At 44.2% G+C, this 19,627-nt stretch overlaps 1 protein-coding gene across 6 annotated transcripts in view; it reads right to left on the bottom strand.

Moving 5' to 3' along the window:
• LOC132402580 (uncharacterized) overlaps positions 1-19,627 on the bottom strand; it is a 41,215-nt gene that overhangs the window by 14,415 nt on the left and 7,173 nt on the right. Inside the window, exons 1-2 of one of the 6 annotated variants that reach the window (XM_059985474.1) lie at positions 5,171-5,323; positions 3,936-4,429 (exon numbers count right to left, since the gene is read on the bottom strand). In XM_059985474.1, coding sequence (XP_059841457.1) covers positions 3,936-4,423 — 488 coding nt within the window. In that variant the 5' untranslated portion in view covers positions 4,424-4,429; positions 5,171-5,323. Of the gene's footprint in view, positions 1-3,935; positions 4,430-5,091; positions 5,324-19,627 lie in introns of those variants that run through there. The other 5 variants (XM_059985476.1, XM_059985472.1, XM_059985471.1 and 2 more) reach the window with 5 other exon arrangements.

The following is a 19,627-nucleotide window of genomic DNA, read 5'->3' as shown; positions in this document are numbered from 1 at the left end:
GGACACTTCTCTGTTTCCGTGGATGTTTGCTAGAAAAAGAATTTTAGGATTATATTGTATACATTTCTCTGACATTAAATTGAACCTATCGAACCTATTCCATTTTTACCTTAATTACTTTTTAGTTGCCTTGTTGGTTTTTAAAAGCTTCCCAATCATCTAACTTCCCATTAATTTTTGTTCTATTGTTTTTGTTCTATTATTGTTCTATTCTTTGGCTTTTATTTTGGCTTTGACTTCTCTCGTTATGTCATCTTTCCTTTAGAATACTTCTTCCTCTTTGGGATGTATATATCCTGTACCTTTTGAATTGCTTCCAGAATTTCCAGCCTTTGCTGCTCTGCCATCATTCATGTCAGTGTTCTTTTTCAGTCAACTCTGGTCAACTTCTCTCTCATGCCTCTGTAATTCCCTTTACTCCACTGTAATACTGAAACATCTGATGTTAGCTTCTCCTTCTCAAATTTCAGGATAAATTTGATCACTCTCCACTACGGGTTCTTTTACCTTCAGCTCTCTAATCAATTTTGGTTCATTGTACAACACCCAATCCAGAATAGCTGATCCCCTAGTGGACTCAACTATGAGCTGCTCTAAAAAGGCACCTCATAAGCCTTTTAGAAGTTCCCTTTCTTGGAATCTAACACCAACCTGATTTTCCCACTTTGTTGTTCAGTTGTTAAGTTGAGTCTGAGTCTTTGTGACCTCATGGACTCCTGCACACTAAGCCTTTTTGTTGGAATCTCCCAATCTACCCATGACTGTTGAAATCCCCCATGACTATCATAACATTGCCCTTTTGGCATACATTTTCTATCTCCCATTGTAATTTGTAGACCACATCCTACAAATGGGGGTCTTTATACAGCTACCATCAAGTTCTCTTCACCCTTGCAGTTCCTTAGCTCATACCACAATGATTCAGCACCTTCTGACTCTCTGTCACTTCTTTCTAATGATTTGTTTCAGTTTTTACCAACAGAGCAACTCTGCTGCCTCTGCTTCTTGCCTGTCCTTTTGGTGCAATATGTATCCTTGGACATTAAGCACCAAGCTATAGTCTTCTTTCAGCCATGATTCAGTGATACTTATATCATTATGAGTGCTATTCTCCAACTGTGCTACAAGTTTATCTGCCTTATTTGTTATACTGTGTGTAATTCAAACATAGTGCCTTTCCTAGGGTACTTCCTGCATGGAAATATTTGCAGCTCAGGACACCAGTCACATCACGCTCAACCTTTTGATTCTTAAATATGTCTGCACTCTTACCAACATCTGTCTCCACAACCTCTCCTTTAGCTGTTCTGGCAGTCTGGTTCCCAATCCCCAGTAACTAGTTTAAACCTCACTGAGCAGCATTAACAAACTTTCCCACTAGGATATTAGTCCCCCTCCAGTTCAGGTGCAAAGTGTCCCTTCTGACCAAGTCCCTCCTTCCCTGGAAAAGAGTTCAATAATCCAAAAACATCATGCCCTCCCTCTCACACCAACTATGTAGCCACTGTATAATAAAGTTTACCTGTATAATCTTCCTGGTTCTGGCTTCTCTAGCTGAACACAATATTCGCATTTCTGAGATCACAACCCTGGACGTTCTGCCCTCTAACTTTGCATCTAACTCCCTGAACTCCCTATGCTGAACCTTGTCACATGTCCTATCCATGACGTCTGGCTGTTCACCCTCCCACTTAAGAAAGCTGAGAACTCAATCTGAGATATCCTTGACCCTGGCAACAGGGTTGCAAATACCTTCCAACAATGTTGTTCTCACCCAGAGGACCTTCTGGCTGTTCCCCTAACTAACAATTTTCCTATCACCACAGCGTGCCGTTTCTCCCCACTTCCTTTCTGAGTCCCAGAGACAGACTCAGTGCCAGATCCAACCACTGTGACTTTCCTCTGTTAGATCAACCCCTCTCAACAGTATCCAAAATGGTATACCTGTTATTGAGGGGATGGCCACAGGGGTACCTGCAATGGCTCCTTAACCCCTTTCCCCTTCCTGACTGTCACCCAGTTTCCTGTGTCCTGCACCTTGGGTGTAACTACCTCTCTATATGTCCCATCTATCACTCTTCACCTCCCAAATGATCCGGATTTCATCCAGATCTAGCTCCAACTCCTTAACAAGGTTTGCTTGAAGCTACTGCTGAATGCACTTCACACAGTTGTAGTGGTCAGGGACACTGGTGGTCTCCCTGCTTTCTCACATCCGAGAAGAGGAGCATTGTGCTCTCCTGCCTGGAATATCTAGTGTCCTAACTGAGAAGAAGAGGGGAAGGAGAAAGAAAGAACTGAACCTAGAGCTTTTATTTCCTTTGCTTTCTCTGACTGAACCCTCTCTTCACTGAAGTCTCAATGATCTAAAGCCTGAAGATCACCACTCTAACTCTGTCTTCTCAGACGATAGTGCTGCACTTGTCCCTGCCTTCCTTCAATTTGCTCTTACTCACCAATCCCAAACACCAATTTGTCACTGTTAAACCTCTATTTTGCTGAAGCAACCCACTGCTCCCTTTTCTACTGGAGTTATGGACCTGAGTGAAATCCTTTCTTCTCAAAATTTCCAGTGTCCGGATTGATCACTGGTCAAAACTTAAAGGGAGCTTCACTCTGTTTCTGATCTTTGGAGTGTGTAATGGGATGGTGTGGAGTGATCTTCACTCTGTTTCCGATCTTTGGAGTGTGTAATGGGATGGTGTGGAATGATCTTCACGCTTGGTCTGTCCTGGGAGTGTGTAATGGGATGGTGTGGAATGATCTTCACTCTGTTTCTGATCTTGGGAGTGTGTAATGGGATGGTGTGGAATGATCTTCACTCTGTTTCCGATCTTTGGAGTGTGTAATGGGATGGTGTGGAATGATCTTCACTCTGTTTCTGATCTTTGGAGTGTGTAATGGGATGGTGTGGAATGATCTTCACTCTGTTTCTGATCTTTGGAGTGTGTAATGGGATGGTGTGGAATGATCTTCACTCTGTTTCTGATCTTTGGAGTGTGTAATGGGATGGTGTGGAATGATCTTCACTCTGTTTCTGATCTTTGGAGTGTGTAATGGGATGGTGTGGAGTGATCTTCATTCTTTGTACGGGAGTGTGCGATTGGATGCTGTGGAGTGATTTTCACTCTGTTTCTGATCTTGAAATGTGTGATGGGATGGTGTGGAGTGATCTTCACTCTCAGTCTGTCCCAGGAGTGTGTCATGAGATGTTGTGAAGTTATCTTCACTCTGTTTCAGATCTTGGGTGTGTGTGATGGGATGGTGTGGTGTGACTTTCACTCTGTTTCTGATCTTGGGAGTGTGATGGGATGTTGTGGAGTGATCTTCACTCTTGGTCTGTCCCAGGAGTGTGTGATGGATGGTGTGGAGTGATCTTCACTCTCAGTCTGTCCCAGGAGTGTGTGATGAATGGTGTGGAGTGATCTTCACTCTTGGTCTGTCCTGGGAGTGTGTGATGAATGGTGTGGAGTGATCTTCACGCTTGGTCTGTCCTGGGAGTGTGTGATGAATGGTGTGGAGTGATCTTCACTCTTGGTCTGTCCTGGGAGTGTGTGATGGATGGTGTGGAGTGATCTTCACTCTTGGTCTGTCCTGGGAGTGTGTGATGGATGGTGTGAAGTGATCTTCACGCTTGGTCTGTCCTGGGAGTGTGTGATGAATGGTGTGGAGTGATCTTCACTCTGTTTCTGATCTTGGGAGTGTGTGATGGGATGGTGTGAAGTGATCTTCACTCTTGGTCTGTCCCAGGAGTGTGTGATGAGATGGTGTGGAGTGATCTTCACTCTTGGGCTAATCCAGAAGTGTGTGATGGGACAGTGTATCTAACCTGCACTCTTACTTTTTGGAAATCCTTTCACCCACCTGGTGATAAACCCAGATAGTAATGAACTGTCATCCTTTGGTTTGCGTTCATGGCAGTAGCCAGCACTGACCTGCTAAGAAGACTTTCTGTGGGCTGCTGTGCCTCAAGGCTTGCCCTGATCTCCTCCATGATGTTGTCGGACACTTCATTCTGCTGCTGGATATCCAGCAGGCCTTTGGAAATCACCGACTGATAGCTGCCCCTCCCTATATCCTCCTCCACCGCCACCATGAGACTCTCCAAGGCAGAGCCGGTGCCATCCATCAATCCCTTCAGAGGGTTCAGGTCCTCCTGGGTGGCCAAATCAGCTCCCTGCTGCCCACCGGGTGTGGTCACTGTGCTGGTCAGCAGGGTGATGGAGCAGGAGCCTAAGACCTGGTCTTGGCCCGGCACCAGAAGCCAGGTCACGTCATCAGCCAGGACCGATTCATTTAACATCAGGGGGAACATGAAATCCTCGGGATTGATCTCTGATCCATGACGTTCTCCGCTCTGTCCGCAGGAGCCAGGGAGAAACACTGTTGCAAGAGCCCACCGCAGGCACCAGTCGAACCTCATGATGGGCTAGAGATGGGAAGGACAGTTATACTTGAAAATCACATCTACTCCCTCTCTACATAGAACAATGTAGCACAGAAAAGGGCCTTCAGACCATGATGTACCAGTCTTTTAACCTACTCCAGGATCAAACTAACCCTCCCCTCCCACAGAACACTCATTTTTTCTTTAATCAATGTGTCTCTCCAATATTCTATTAAATGTCTCTAATGTATCTTCCTCTATTACCAACTCGGGGCAGTATTTATCCAAGAAACCCACAATAGAGCACATATCACCTGGCTCAGGGCAGCCCCCACCCCACTGTTACACTCCTTCCATCTTCCTCAATCCTTCCATTCACTCTCACTCCAGCTCTCCCTCTCTCATTCCCAGTCTCTCTCTCATTCCATCTCTCCGTCACGATCTTCATCTCTTCCTCTCACTCCATCTTTCCCACACTCTCTCACTCTATTACTCTTTCCCTCACTCTATCCTACCCTCTCTCACTCCCTCTCCCTCAATCCCTCTCCCTCTCTCACTGCCACTCTTTCTCTCACTCTATCTCTCCCTCTCTCACCCTCTCCCTCACTCCATCTCTCCCCTTCCACTCTCCCTCCCTCACCCTCCCCCTCACTCCCACTCTCTCTCTCACTCGAGCTCTCCCTCCCTCACTTGCAGAATATTACCTTGGACTCACAGAGTTATGAATTAGACAGACCCTTGTCTCCCAGCCACTCCTGCCCTGCAGTCGTTCCCTGCTGGTACCTCCCTTCTCCTTCCTCAGTCCCTCTGAAGCCGGCCGATGGCTGCTGGGGAATGGCTCCGTTCTCCTGTGTTGATGCTGAGTGATTCTAGCCTCCTGCTCCTTGTTGATTTATTTCCTTTTGGATGTTTATGGTTCAGTTCCCGAACATCTGTGATATGTTAATGACTGGCAATTTGGACTGCTGGCCCAGACCAAAGAACAACAAACACTGGCCTGCCAAATATTTCTTAAAGGCCCAGCGTCAGAAGCACATGTTTATAAATAAATATGTCACTGGAAAAGCTATGAGTGCCAGCGTGAGCCCTGGATATTTCCCACTGTGGTCTTGACATGGTTTTTCTCAAAGTTCAAATTTCAAATTTCAACTAAGCTCAGTATCAAGGTCTGATGGACTTGTATACTATCCTGAAGTTCATTTTCTTGCAGCATTTATCGGGTAAAAATAAAATACAACAGAATTTTACAAAAAACTATACATTAGGACAAAGGTTGACAAAAGAAGACAGACTGCAAGTAAATATAATACTGGGTGTATGAGGTGTAAAGTCCTTGAAATTAAGTCCATAGTTTGTGCAACCAGTTCAGAGTGAAGTTGCCATGCTGTTTCAGGGGTCAGGTTGCTGAGGGGTAATAACTGTTCCCGAACCTGGTGGTGTGGGACCTGAGGCACATGTACCTCCTTCCCAGTGGCAGCAGCAAGACATTTACCTGTCCCACAGACCTGCTCTCAGCAATACAACACGCAGCAGAAAATGTGTCCAGAAACTTTGTAGGAGGGACTGGCTACAAGGATATAAATAACACTGGATTGGACATGCCCAGGCATAATCCCCAATGAGAAGGTGGAGTCTGTCATAGAAACAGAGAAAACCTATAGCACAATACAGGCTCTTCAGCCCACAAAGCTGTGCCGAACATGTTCTTACCTGAGAAATTACCTGGGGTTACCCAGATACCTATCCAGGAGTCTCTTAAAAGACCCTATCGTATCCGCCTAAAGCACTGTCGCTGGCAGCCCATTCCATGGGCTCACCACTCACTGCGTAAAAAAAAAATCTTAACCCTTATATCTCCTCTGCCTTTTTCCAAGCACCTTAGAACTGTGCCCTCTCGTGCTAGCCATTTCAGCCCTGGGAAAAAGCTCCTGACTATCCACACAATCAATGCGTCTCATCATCTTACACACATCTATCAGGTCACCTCTCATCCTCTGTCGCTCCAAGAAGAAAAGGCCAAGTTCACTCAACCTATTCTCATAAGGCTGCTCCCCAATCCAGGAAACAGCCTTGTAAATCTCCTCTGCACCCTTTCTATGGTTTCCACGTCCTTCCTGTAGTGAGGTGACCAGAACTGAGCACAGTACTCCAAGTGGGGTCTGACCAGGGTAACATTACCTCTCTATCATCGAAGTGTCAGTTAAAATTGATTCTTGGACATGCTGGAAGATCCAGAGACTTTATTTGACATACGTGCCGGGAAAGTACAAGATCCTTTATTGCACCTTATTGTTTACCTGCACTGCACTTTCTCTGTAACTTGTAACACTTTATTCTGCAATAAAGTGTACACATCAAGCTTTTCACTCTGTCTCAGTATAACAATGATAAACCAATTGTCTCTCCCTCTCCTGAACCCCTTACCCTATAATCCTCCAGCGCCCTCTTGTTCCCAAATTCAGTCCCTCTTCCGGTAGCTTCATATCCCTGAACGAAAAAATTCTGAGCTCCCTGCTGAAACCTCACTTTCTTCTCTCTTTACCTTTTTGACTTGGTATTGTTATTGGAATTGGTTTATTATTGTCACCTCTACCAAGGTACAGTGAAAAGCTCATCGTGCATACTGTTCACGCAAATCATTACACAGTGCACTGAGGTAGAGCCATGTGAAACAATAGTGATAGGAATATTGTGTTCAGTTCTGATTGGATTATTATAGGAAGGATGTGGAAGCTTTAGAGAGGGTGAGGAGGAGATTTGCCAGAATGCTGCCTGGATCAGAGAGCGTGTCTTATGAGGTAAGGTTGAGTGAGCTGGGGCTTTTCTCTTTGGAATGAATGAGGATGAGAGGTGACATGAGTGAGGTGCACAAGATGATAAAAGGTGTAGATCGAGTGGACATCTGGGTGGAAATTGCTAATACGGGGGGGGGGTATCATTTTAAGGTGTTTGGAGGAAAATATAGGGGGAATCAAGAAGTAGGTTCTTGATGCACCATCAATAACTCTCGGAGACAGGAGGTGAATGATAGGCTATTATTATCTGCAAGAGATCACGATTAGTAGCAAGAGACCACCACACAACATCCTGGAGACTGAGGGAGGAGCAGTGCCTCCAACCGCCTTTATTCAGGGGTCTGTGGGAGGAGCCACAGGAGCAGTCAGCAGAGGGGCTTGTCCAGCCAGGTATATGTAGTTCACCACAGTTCTTTATAAAGACAGTGTGTGGAATGCTCTGCCAGGGATGCTGGTGGTAGAGGCAGATACATAGCAGCATTTAAGAATCTGTTAGATAGGCACATGGATGATAGAAAAATGGAGGTTTATGTAGGAGGGAAGGGTTGGATTAATCTTAGAGTAGGTTAAAAGGTCAGCACAACATCATGGGCCAAAGGGCCTGTACTGTGCTGTAATGTTCAATGTTTTGTGTTCTGTGTTGTAATATAGGGTTAAAATCCAACTGCCTGATACAGAGGTCAGTGTTTCACTGATGGGGCCCGAGGTCTGCAAATATCCATAGCTGCAAAATGTCCCAGTGTGATGAAGGGCAAGAGGTATCCCAGGGAAACCAACTTGAGTCCCACCAAACAGTCTGCTGTTGGAATGTTGGCATCTTTCCTGGAAAGAGTGTGTGTTCCTGGACAAGCTGACATTATCCAGACAAATTTTAATTCCAACACCCGGTAAAAGTTCTGTTTTTAATCTTGCAGATTCTTCATCTGTCCTGTTCTTGACCCAGTGTGAACATAGGAATGAGAGCGAATGGTAGGCCCCACAGTTATATATTAATTTTTAAGAGATACAGCAAGTAAGAAGGCCTTTCAGCCCAGTGAGACCATGCTGCGTGATGACATCATCGAACCTTCTAACCTGTACATCTGTGGAATCTGGGAGGAAACCACAGCACCCAGTTTGCAGATGATACAAAGATAGGTGGAGGGGGAGGCGCTTCTGAGGAAGTAGAGCGGCTACAGGAGGACTTACATAGACTCAGAGAATGGGCAAAGAAGACGCAGATAAAATAGTGTCTGGAAGTATATGGTCATGCACTTTGGTAGCAGAAATGAAAGGGTTGACTGTTTTCTAAATGGAAAGAAAATATGAAATTCTGAGGTACAAAGGGATTTTGGAGTCCTCACACAGGATTCCCTAAATGTTAATTTGCATGTTGAGTCTGTGGTGAGGAAGACAAATGCAATGTTCGCATTCATTTCAAGAGGATGTAATGTGGAGGTTTTATATGGCACTGAGGAGGCTTCACTTGGAGTATTGTTAGCAGTTTTGGGCCTCTTAGAAAGGATGTACTGAAACTGGAGAGGGTTCTAAGGAGCTTCATGGAAGTGATTCCAGGATTGAACAGCTTGTCATATGAAGAACATTTGATAACTGTGGGCCTGTATTCACTGGAATTCAGAAGAATGAGGGGTGACCTATTTAAAACCTATCAAGTGGTGAAACGACTTGTTAGATTGGATGTGGAGAGGATATTTCCTTTGATGGGAGAGTATAAGACCAGACGACAGCCTCAGAATAGAGGGGTGTCCTTTTGGAATGAAGCTGATGACTAATTTCTTTAGCTAGTCAGTTATGAGTCATTAGAGTTCTTTGCCACAGGCAGCTGTGGAGGCCAAGTCTTTCTGTATAATTAAGGCAGTTGATAGATTCTTAATTGGTCAGGGCCTGAAGGGATACGGGGGGGGGGGGGGGGGGGGGGGGAGGCAGGAGATCAGGGCTGAGAGGGAAAATGGATCAGCATTGATGAAATAGCAGAGCAGGCTTGATGGGTTAAATGGCCAAATTCTGTTCCTATATCTTGTGGTCTTATACATAATTGGAATTGTTTTATTATTGTCACGTGTACCAAGATGCAGTGAAAAGCTTGTCTTCAGTATTGTTCATGCAGATCAGACTACACTGTGTATTGAGGTAGAACAAGGTAAAACAATAACAATGCAGAATGAAGAATAACAGATACAGAGAAAGTGCACCACAGGCAGACAATGCAGTCAATCTGGCAATACCATAGGACCATAAGGCACAGGAGCAAAATGAGTCCAATTGGCCCATTGTATCTGCTCCACCATTTGATCATGGCTGATCTATTTTCCTGCTCAATACCATTCTCCTGCCTTCTCCCCATAACCTTTGATGCCCTGACTAATCAAGAACCTATGAACCTCTTATTTAAATACACCCAATGAATTGGCCTCCATGGCCATCAGTTATTCTTCAGAATAAATGTCCCAATCTATCCACTCCTAGACACATCACTCCTTAAATCTTTTCTGCAACCTCAATTTTAAGATTCAGATGAGTTGTGTTTGTGACATGTACATTCACACATACAGTGAAATACAACATTTTGTGTCAAATCAAGTCAGATCAGCAAGGATTATGCTGGGGTCAGCCACAAGTGTCATCAGCTTCACAGAAGCCTGGAAATGCAGGACTAACGCTAGACCACACTTGGAGTATTGGGAGCTCTTTTGAGCCCCTTAGAATACCATGTCCAGAATATAGGAACAGAATTAGGCCATTTGGCCCATCCGGGCTGCTCCACCATTTCATCATGGCCAATCTATTTCTCCTTCAGCCTCAATCTCCTACCTTCCCTCTCTTCCACCCCCTCCCCCCCACCATAACCCTTCATGGCCTGACAAATCAAGAATCTCTCATTCTCTGCCTTAAATGTCCCCAATGACTTGGCCTTCACAACTGCCTGTGGCAACAGTTCCACAAGTTCACCACTCTGGCTAAAGAAATTCCTCCTCATCTCCATTCTAAATTGTTGTCCCTCTATTCTGAGGCTGTGCCTTCTGGTCTTAGATTCACCCACCAGAGGGAACATCCTCTCCACAGCTACTCTATTAAGGCCTTGCACCATTCAATACATTTCAATGAGGTCACTCCTCATTCTTCTGAATTCCAGTGAGTACAGGCCCAGAGCCATCAATTGTATGGTAACCTCTTCATTCCTAAAATCATTCTCATGAACCTGCTCTGAACCCTCTTCAGTCAGCATATTCTTTCTTAGATAAGGGGTCCGAAACTGTACATAATACTTCAGAATAGGCATCATCAGTGCCTTATTAAGTCTCCCCACATTGTATTCCAACTGCCATTTCTTTGTACATTCTCCAAATCTGTGTCCTTCTGAAATCTCATTGTTTCCTCAAAACTGCCCGCCTCTCCAAACATCTTCAAATTTTCCACAACTCTGGCCACAAAGTTATTAATTCAATCATCCAAATCTTTGACAAAAAGATTTTGTTAATCAAAAAGCATTAAAACAATCTGCCCCAACACAGACCCCTGTGGAACGCCACTAGTCACCAGCAGCCAACCAGATAAGGCAACCAGAATTGCAACAGGTTTGTCAGGCAAGATTTTCTCTGATGGAAACTATGTGGACTTTTGCCTATTTTATCATCATCATCATCATCATGTGCCACACTCTGCCAGAGCCTCGGCGACCACTTACTTCCACTGCGATCTGTCAGCAGTCAAACCTCTTGCATCTGTGGCGGTGAGGCTGGTCCACTTCTTGATGCTGTCAATCCAGGTTGTTCTGTCTGCCTCAGAAGCAGCTTCTTTCTACTTTCAAGCACAGTGTGTCATCAATTCTTGAGATGTGTCCAAAATAGCGAAGTTTCCTTTGGATAACCGTTTCTAGAAGTATTGGTTTTGCGCCAATCTTTTCTAGGATGAAATTGTTGGATCTCCTTCTGATGTATCATACCCTGAGGATCCATCTGTATGTCCACATCTCAAATGCTGTCAACTTCTTTTCATCAGCTGCTTTTAGGGTCCATGTTTCACAGCCATATAGAGCTACTGGCCAGCTGAGATTCTTGAGGAGGCGTATCTTTGTGTCAGTGCTCACAGATCAATCTTTCCAGATGTTTCAGAGTTTGGTAGTGCTTGTGCGTGTCATTGCTAGCCTTCAACTTATTTTCTTGCTGCATTTATTTTTGTCATTTAGTTCTGCACCAAGGTATAGAAAGGAGGACACTTGTTTGATCTTGTTGCTTCCAATGTAGATGTCAGCTTGAATTGCAGTTTTGCTTATCACCATTTGGTCTTTGCCATTTATCAGCAATCCAAATTCAGCAGAGACTTTTGCAACATTGTTGAGTAGTGCTTGTAGGTCATCTTCTGTTGTGGCTAGCAGGGCTGTGTTATCTGTGTATCTCAAGTTACAGATGGTTCTTCCTCCTATTTTATGTCCTGGGCAAGACGTAAGACTGCATCCAGGTGTAGGTGTCCGCAAAGGCTATGAGGATGATGGAATGCTTCTTAACCATTGCTGGTACTCCTAGGTGTCCCTTGGGCAAGGACTAGCACCTGTCAGCCTCCCTTACCAGGGTTACGGTGAAGACACTGGCAGCAGGGTGTTGGATGACAGCACCGGCAGAGGAACTCAGCAGGTCAACGGCAATAATGTCAACTGCGCAGGTGGAAGAATGGCATCATGGCATAATGGCATAATGGCATCAACTGCTGGGCAATTTGGTCAGCGAGCGACCACTGTGCTGTGAGAAGGGCATGAGGGACTACTCAGAAAATCCTCTTTCCTCCAGGACAGCCACTTTCACTCTATGACGGGACTAATGAATGGCAAAAACCTTTCCGTGGCCAGAGGGACCCACAGGCTGTATCATGGTATCAATGCTACTGGGGAAGAGGCTGACAGCACTTCTGTACCTCTGGTCATAATGACAACTCTGGGGGAAATTCTCCTCCAGGAACCCCAGAATCTGACACAAAGAGTGCTGGAATGAAGACACTCAGACTTAACAAATATTACATCAATATTGACACTTGGAATGTTTGCTCTCTGAGAAGCACAAGGAAACTTCACCTTCTCATCGATGAAATCGGCAGAATCGGCTGATATCATTGGAATAACAGAGATCAGATGGTCTGACAGAGTCACTTTACAACAAAGAACAGCTACTCCCTGGATCTGAGAAAGGAGGGAGAGCAGGTGTTGCGCAGTACTAGGCTACGACCCACTGAACGAACGACCAATGTCCATCCACATACAATGCAAGCCTTTCCCAATCACACTCATCGTCGACTACTCACCAACTAGCGATGCAGAGGAGGAAGAGCTTGAGGGACACTACAGCAACCTACAAGGCCTCATTGATGATACTCCGAGTACTGATGTGCTCATTTTAGGTGATTTCAATGCAAAAGTAGGTCAAATATCTCTGAATAAGGAAGCCATGGGAAACAATGGTTTAGGAAGATCAAATGAATGGGAGACTTGGCTAGTTGAGTTCTGTCAAGAAAACCATCTCTGTATAATGAACACAATGTTTGATCAACTTCCTCGGTGCAAATACACATGGACAGCCTCTGATGGTAAAACCAGGAACCAGATTGACTATATCCTCACCAACACAAGATGGAAATCAAATATTCTGAAGTGTAGGACATGTCGGGGAGCTGACTGTGATACTGATCATCAACTGCTATTGGCCAAAATAAAGCTTAGGGTTAGGAACGTAAAATGAGCAAAACCACCAGTCAGATATGATCTCTCAGTCATACCAAACTCTCTCAGCATAGAGGTTTGCAACAGCTTTGAAACCCTATTTTATCATCTGTCTGAAAGTACCCCAAAACCACATCCTTAACAATCGACTCGAACATCTTCCCAACAATTGTGGTGAGACTAACTGATCTATAATTTACTTTCTTCTGCCTCTCTCCTTTCTTGAAAGGTAGAGTGACATTTGCAAGTTTCCAGCCCTCTGGAACCATGCGAGAATCTATGGATTCTTAAGAGATCATTAATGCCTCTACAATCTCTTTGGCCTCCTATTTCAGACGCCTGTGGTGTACGCTATCTGGTCCAGCTGACTTATCAACCTTCAGAGATTTCATTTTCTCAAGCACTTTCCCCTTATTAATGACAACTTCACTCACATCTGCCCTCTGACACTCTCAAACTTCTGGAACAGTGCTTCTGTCTTCCACAGTGAAGACTGATGCAAATTACTTATTTGGTTCACCCACCATTTCTTTGTCCCCCATTACTACTGCTCCAGCATCATTTTCCAGCAGTCCAGTATCTACTCTCATCTCTTTTTTATTCTTTATGTACCCGAAAATACTTATGGTATCCTTCTTAATGTTAATAACTAGCTTACCTTTGTATTCCATCTTTATGTCTTTTTGAGTTGACTTCTGTTGGATTTTAAAAGCTTCCCAGTCCTCTATCTCCCTCTCTTTGAATTTTATGTTGTCTTTGAATTTTCTTGTCAGCCACAGTTGCATCATGCTGCATTTAAAATACTACTTCTTCGAGATGTATCTATCCTGCTCGTCGTGAATTACTCTCAGAAATTCCAGTACTGCAGCTCTGCCATAATTCCTGCTAGTGTTCCCTTATACTGTAATCAACTTTTGGCCAACTCCTCTTTCCAGTCTCTGTCATTTCCTTTACTTCACTGTAATAGTGAAGCATCTGACTTTTCTGCCTTTCAAATTTCAGGGTAAATTCTATCATGTTCTGATTAGTGTCTCTTAAGGGTTCCTTTACCTTAAGCTCTTTGATCTATTTTGGTTCCTTGCACAACACCTAATCCAGAATAGGTGATGCCCTCATGGGCAAAACCTCAAGCTGCTCTGTTTACCCTTGCAGTTTCTTTGCTCTACCCATGATTCTATATCTTTCGATCCTATGTCTCCTGCTTCTAAGGATTTAATTTCATTTTTTATCAACAGTGCCACACTATCCCTTCTGCTTACCTACCTGCCCTTTTGATACAATGTGTATCCTTGGATGTTACGCTCCCAGATATAATTATCTTTCAACCATGACTCAGTGATGGCCACAACATCATACCTGCCAATCTCTAACTGTGCTACTTCATCTCCCATATTCTGTATACCACATGCCTTTAAGTTTAACACATTCAGTCCTGTATTCATCACCCTTTTTGATTCTGTCTGCCTCTTACATTGCCAAGACTTCTTACCCTCCCCCATTAGAATGCCATGGACTTGATCCAAGTCTTTCCTGAGCCAGACATCTGGGAAGCAACAGACCATCTGGATGTTCATATCATGTCTACAGAATATGTTTTCTATTCCACTAACTGTGGAATCTCCTACCATTAATAAAGTCCTCTTCAGCACTCTTAATTTCTGCAACAAAGGGGTGAATACTTCTCTATAGCTCCTATCTAACATTTTATCAGTCTCTCGTATAAGATAAAGGGAATTGAGCTGCAGTTCCTGTTCCTTAACACGTTCTCTGAGGAACTGCAGATCAGCCCAACTGATGCAGATGTGGTTGCCAGGGATACAGTAGGTCTCCCAGAATTCCCATATGTCACACGAAGTGTATAACCCAGCCCCTGAGCCATCTCACTGGTCTAACTGTACCCTAACAAAGCCCAGTCCCTGGGCCATTCTCACTGGTCTAACTGTACCCTAACAAAGCCCAGTCCCTGAGCCATTCTCACTGGTCTAACTGTATGCTAACAAAACCCAGTCCCTGAGCCATTCTCACTGGTCAAAGGCACAGGATTGTCACAGCATGGTAGGTACGGAACAAATCAAGGTGGTGGGGCCCAGGCCTGAGAGTGGATATTGAACCAATAATTGGGCTCTGTTGGAGCGCGATTTGAAGCAGTAGTACTGAGGCAAGGTGCTGCAGAGTCGTGGTGACGGGGGATGAGCCTGAGTTTGAGAAACTACCTGCTGTTTTTGCTAATTTAAGCACTGGGAAAATTGGAAAAGTTGGGTACAGGCTGATGGGGCCCAGCGCTGAGAGTGTATCAAAGCAACAGGGTCTGGGTCTAAGAGCAAGAAATGACTCAATTTAACAGCAGCCCAGGTTGAGAAGATCAGAGTGTTGGGGTTAGAGGAGAGGGACAGGCTGGTGTTTAGCTCACTGCTCTGAGGCTTACTCGTCTCTGAGCTGAACTGAGGGTGTGGTCTGCAACTAATGGCTGGATCGGCTGCTCTGGTGACCAGCTTCATGCCTGTGCATTCACTTTCATAAACTTCAGTTCTGAATGTTATTTGCTTACTTTCATTGTTTGCACAATTTGTTTGGTTTCTCTGCACACTGGATGTTTGCCAGTTCTTGTTTGTAACTGGTTCTATCGGGTTTCTTTGCTTGGTGGCTGCCTGTAAGGAGACAGGTCCAAGGTTGAGTATCGTATACATACTTTGATGATAAATGTACATTGACCTTTGAACTTCAGACTTCTCGGCTTCCTAAGCACGTTCACAATAAAAATAGCAACTTCACTCACTTCTGCCCCCTGACACTCACTCTCAAATTTCTGGTATACTGTTAGTGTCTTCTCCAGTGAAGATTGTGGAGGGTTATCCACCATTTCCTTGGAGAATTTGAGAATTCATTGCTGTGCAGTCAGGCTGCAGACTATGAGGTATTGTCCTCTAGTTTGTGCTTGGCCTCACCTTGCTGGTAAAGGAGACTGAGGGTAGACATGGTTAGAGCATGAAAGGAGACGGGGAGATGGCAGGAGATTGGGGCAGGGAGAAAAATTGGATCACACATGATGAAATGGCGGAGCAGATGTGATGGACCAAATGGCCAAATTCTACTCTTACATCTTTTGATCTTATGCTACTGTGGGAAATGGTGGGTTCTGGTGGGGGGAGGGAATGGAAATGAAAAAGGCTAGTAACCAAGAGATCTAGTTTGTCAAATTGATGGTTAAATTAGTCCCGTCAGTTGTCAAAGTGTTCGAAATGACAGAACTACAGCAGTGATGGATAAGAAGTGACAGGAGGCAGATTCCTTGACCCGTGACTTCAGGGAGACATGCTTGAGAGCCCTGGAGGCCCTGAGCTCAGTGCTGGTTACAATGATCAGGAACAGGGATGGGAACAAAATATAAATAAACTGAGGAGCTGATTAATCGCCATGCTTCAACAGACCGTGACAGGCTGCTCAGAACCATAGTATGTAATTAATACTGTCAACTGGAACATGCAGTGATGTGAACAGTCAGAGAGTCGTTAGAGCACTACAGCACAGAAACAATCCCTTCATCCCATCTAATGCAGGCTGAACTGTTACTCTGCCTAGTCCAATCAATCTGCCCCCGGATCTCTTCCCCTCGCATCCAAGTACTTTTCCAAACTTCTCTTAAATGTTACAGAATCCACATCCATCCCTTCAAGTTGGAGCTTGTTCCACACTTGCTCTTTAATATTTCACCTTTCACCCTAAACCCATGACCTCTAGTTCTCGTCTTAGCCAAACTCACTGAAAAAAGCCTGCTTTTGTTAACCCTATATTTATATATACACCCCTCATAATTTTGTACATCTCTATCAGTGCTCCCCTCAACCTACACTGCGGGGAAAACAAATCCTGCTGCATTCAGCTTTTCCCTATAAATGCCGGTGAAGGAAAAGGCAGCAGTAGTCATGGCAGTGTAATAGAGCTTTGACCAGTGACCAATTTGTGCTTGAGTTTAATAAGCAAACACAAATTAAAGGAAGGCAGAGGCAAGGACAGCAAACATCAGCGCAGTGTCCGTTGTCTGAGAGACCATAAATATACCAATGACTTGGCTTCCACAGCTAGCTGTGGCAACCAATTCCACAGATTCACCATTCTCTGGCTAAAGAAATTCCTCCTCATCTCTATTCGGGGGTTGTGTCCTCTGATCATAGACTCCTGCACCAAAAGAAACATCCTGCCAATCAGCCAATGCTTCATCCATGTGATGCACCATCAATAACTGGAAGTGAATGATAGGCTTTTATTAACAGCGAAAAGGGACCACGACCATGTCGAGACTGAGGGAGGAGCAGTGCCCCCAATCGCCTTTATACAGGGGTCTGTGGGAGGAGCCACAGGAGCAGTCAGCGGGGGGCGGGGGGGCCTGTCCAGACTGGTATACATAGTTTACCACACCATGCTAACATCTTTTCTGTATTACTATGGTCTCTTAACTTGTTAGCCTCATATAACACATTGTCAAAGGCCTTCTGAAAATCCAATTACCCGGCACCCACCTATTCTATTCTGTCTATCTTGCATGTTATTTCTTCAAAGAATTTGAACAGATTTGCCAGGCAAGATTTTCCCTTAAGGAAACCATGCTGACTATGGCCTATTTTATCAAGTGCCTCCAAGTACATCCAAAACCACATTCTTAATAATTGACTCAACCATTTTCCTAACCACTGAGGTCAGATTAACTTACTTAGTTACTTCCTACCTGTTAGGCCGCTGGAGTTTAGGGCAGTAATGAAGGTCCTTTACATCTCCCTGTCCTTGGCCACTCAGATTCTTCAGAATCAGAATCAGGTTTAATATCACTAGCATGTGTCATGAAATTTGTTAACTTTGCAACACCAGTACAATGCAATACCTGATTGTACAGATAAAAAATTGAATTTCAGTAAGATAACATATTTATAATATATAGTTAAAATAATGTAAGTAGTCCAAAAACAGAAATTTAAAAACATGTATTGAGGTCATGTTCACAAGTTCAGTGCCCATTTAGGAATTGGATGGCAGAGGGGAAGAAGCTGTTCCTGAATCACTGAGTGTGTGCCTTCGGGCTTCTGTACCTCCTGCCTGGTGGTAACAGTGAGAAAAGGGCATGTCCTGGTTGGTTGAGGTTTTTAATGATGGACACCACCTTTGTGAGGCACGGATTCTTGAAGATCTCTTAGATATTATGGAGGCTCATGCCTGATGAAGCTGGCTATATTTGCTACTCCCTGCAGTTTACTTTAATCCTGTGCTGTCACTGCACCCCTCCCCACCATCCCAGACGGTGATGCAGCCAGCTAGAATGCTCTCCACAGTACATCTGTAGAAGATTTTGAATGTTGTAGATGAAAAACCAAATTTCCTCAAACTCCTAATGAAATATACCCACCGCCTTGCCTTCTTTGTGTTACCCCTAAACTTTTGCCCCTAACTCTCAACTCATGTCCTCTTGTTTGAATCTCCCCTACTCTCAATGGAAAAAGCCTATCCATGTCAACTCTATCCATCCCCCTCATAATTTTAAATACCTCTATCAAGTCCCCCCTCAACCTTCTACGCTCCAGAGAATAAAGACCTAACTTGTTCAATCTTTCTCTGTAACTTAAGTGCTGAAACCAGGTAACATTCTAGTAAATCTTCTTTGTACTCTCTCTATTTTGTTGATATCTTTCCTGTGATTCGGTTACCAGAACTGTACATAATATTTCAAATTCAGCCGTACCAATGCCTTGTACAATTCTAACATAACATCCCAACTCCTATACTTAATGCTCTGATTTATAAAGACCAACATACCAAAAGCTTTCTTCACCACCCTATCCACATGAGATTCCACCTTCAAGGAACTATGCACCATTATTCCTAGATCACTCTGTTCTACTGCATTCCTCAATGCCCTACCATTTACCATGTATGTCCTATTTGGATTATTCCTTCCAAAATGTAGCACCTCACACTTATCAGCATTAAACTCCATCTGTCATCGTTCAGCCCACTCTTCTAACCAGCCTAAATCTCTCTGCAAGCTTTGAAAACCTACTTCATTATCCACAATGCCACCTACCTTAGTATCATCTGCATACTTACTAATCCAATTTACCACCCCATCATCCAGATCATTAAAACAACATTGGACCCAATACAGATCCCTGAGGCACACACTAGTCACCGGCCTCCAACCTGACAAACAGTTATCCACCACTACTCTCTGGCATCTCCCATCCAGCCACTGTTGAATCCATTTTACTACTTCAATATTAATACCTAACGATTGAACTTTCCTAACTAACTTTCCGTGCAGAACCTTGTAAAGACCTTACTGAAGTCCATATAGACAACATCCACTGCTTTACCCCCATGAACTTTCCTCACTTTCTCTACTTCTGATCCCTCTATGAGGATTGGGTTGTTATACCTCATCCTACCCTTTCTGAAATCCACAGTCAGCTCTTTGGTCTTACTGATGTTGATTGCAAGGTTTCTGCAGCCAATCCACTCAACTAGCTAGTATATCCTGCTCCTGTACACCCTCTCATCTCCATCTGAGATTCTGCCAACAATGATTGCATCATCAGCAAGTTTATAGATGGCATTTGAGCTATACCTAGCCACGCAATCATGGGTTTAGAGAGAATAGAGCAGTGGGCTAAGCTCACATCCCTGAGGTGTGCTAGTTTTCCAGAGGTGACCCAGGCTTATACAAGAAAACCAGGCATGACGCGCAGAGAGCTA

Source organism: Hypanus sabinus, chromosome 12, assembly GCF_030144855.1.
Source record: "Hypanus sabinus isolate sHypSab1 chromosome 12, sHypSab1.hap1, whole genome shotgun sequence".
Lineage (NCBI taxonomy): Eukaryota > Metazoa > Chordata > Chondrichthyes > Myliobatiformes > Dasyatidae > Hypanus > Hypanus sabinus.
The sequence above is the reverse complement of the archived record's forward strand: the minus strand, read 5'-3'. Positions and strand labels throughout refer to the sequence as shown.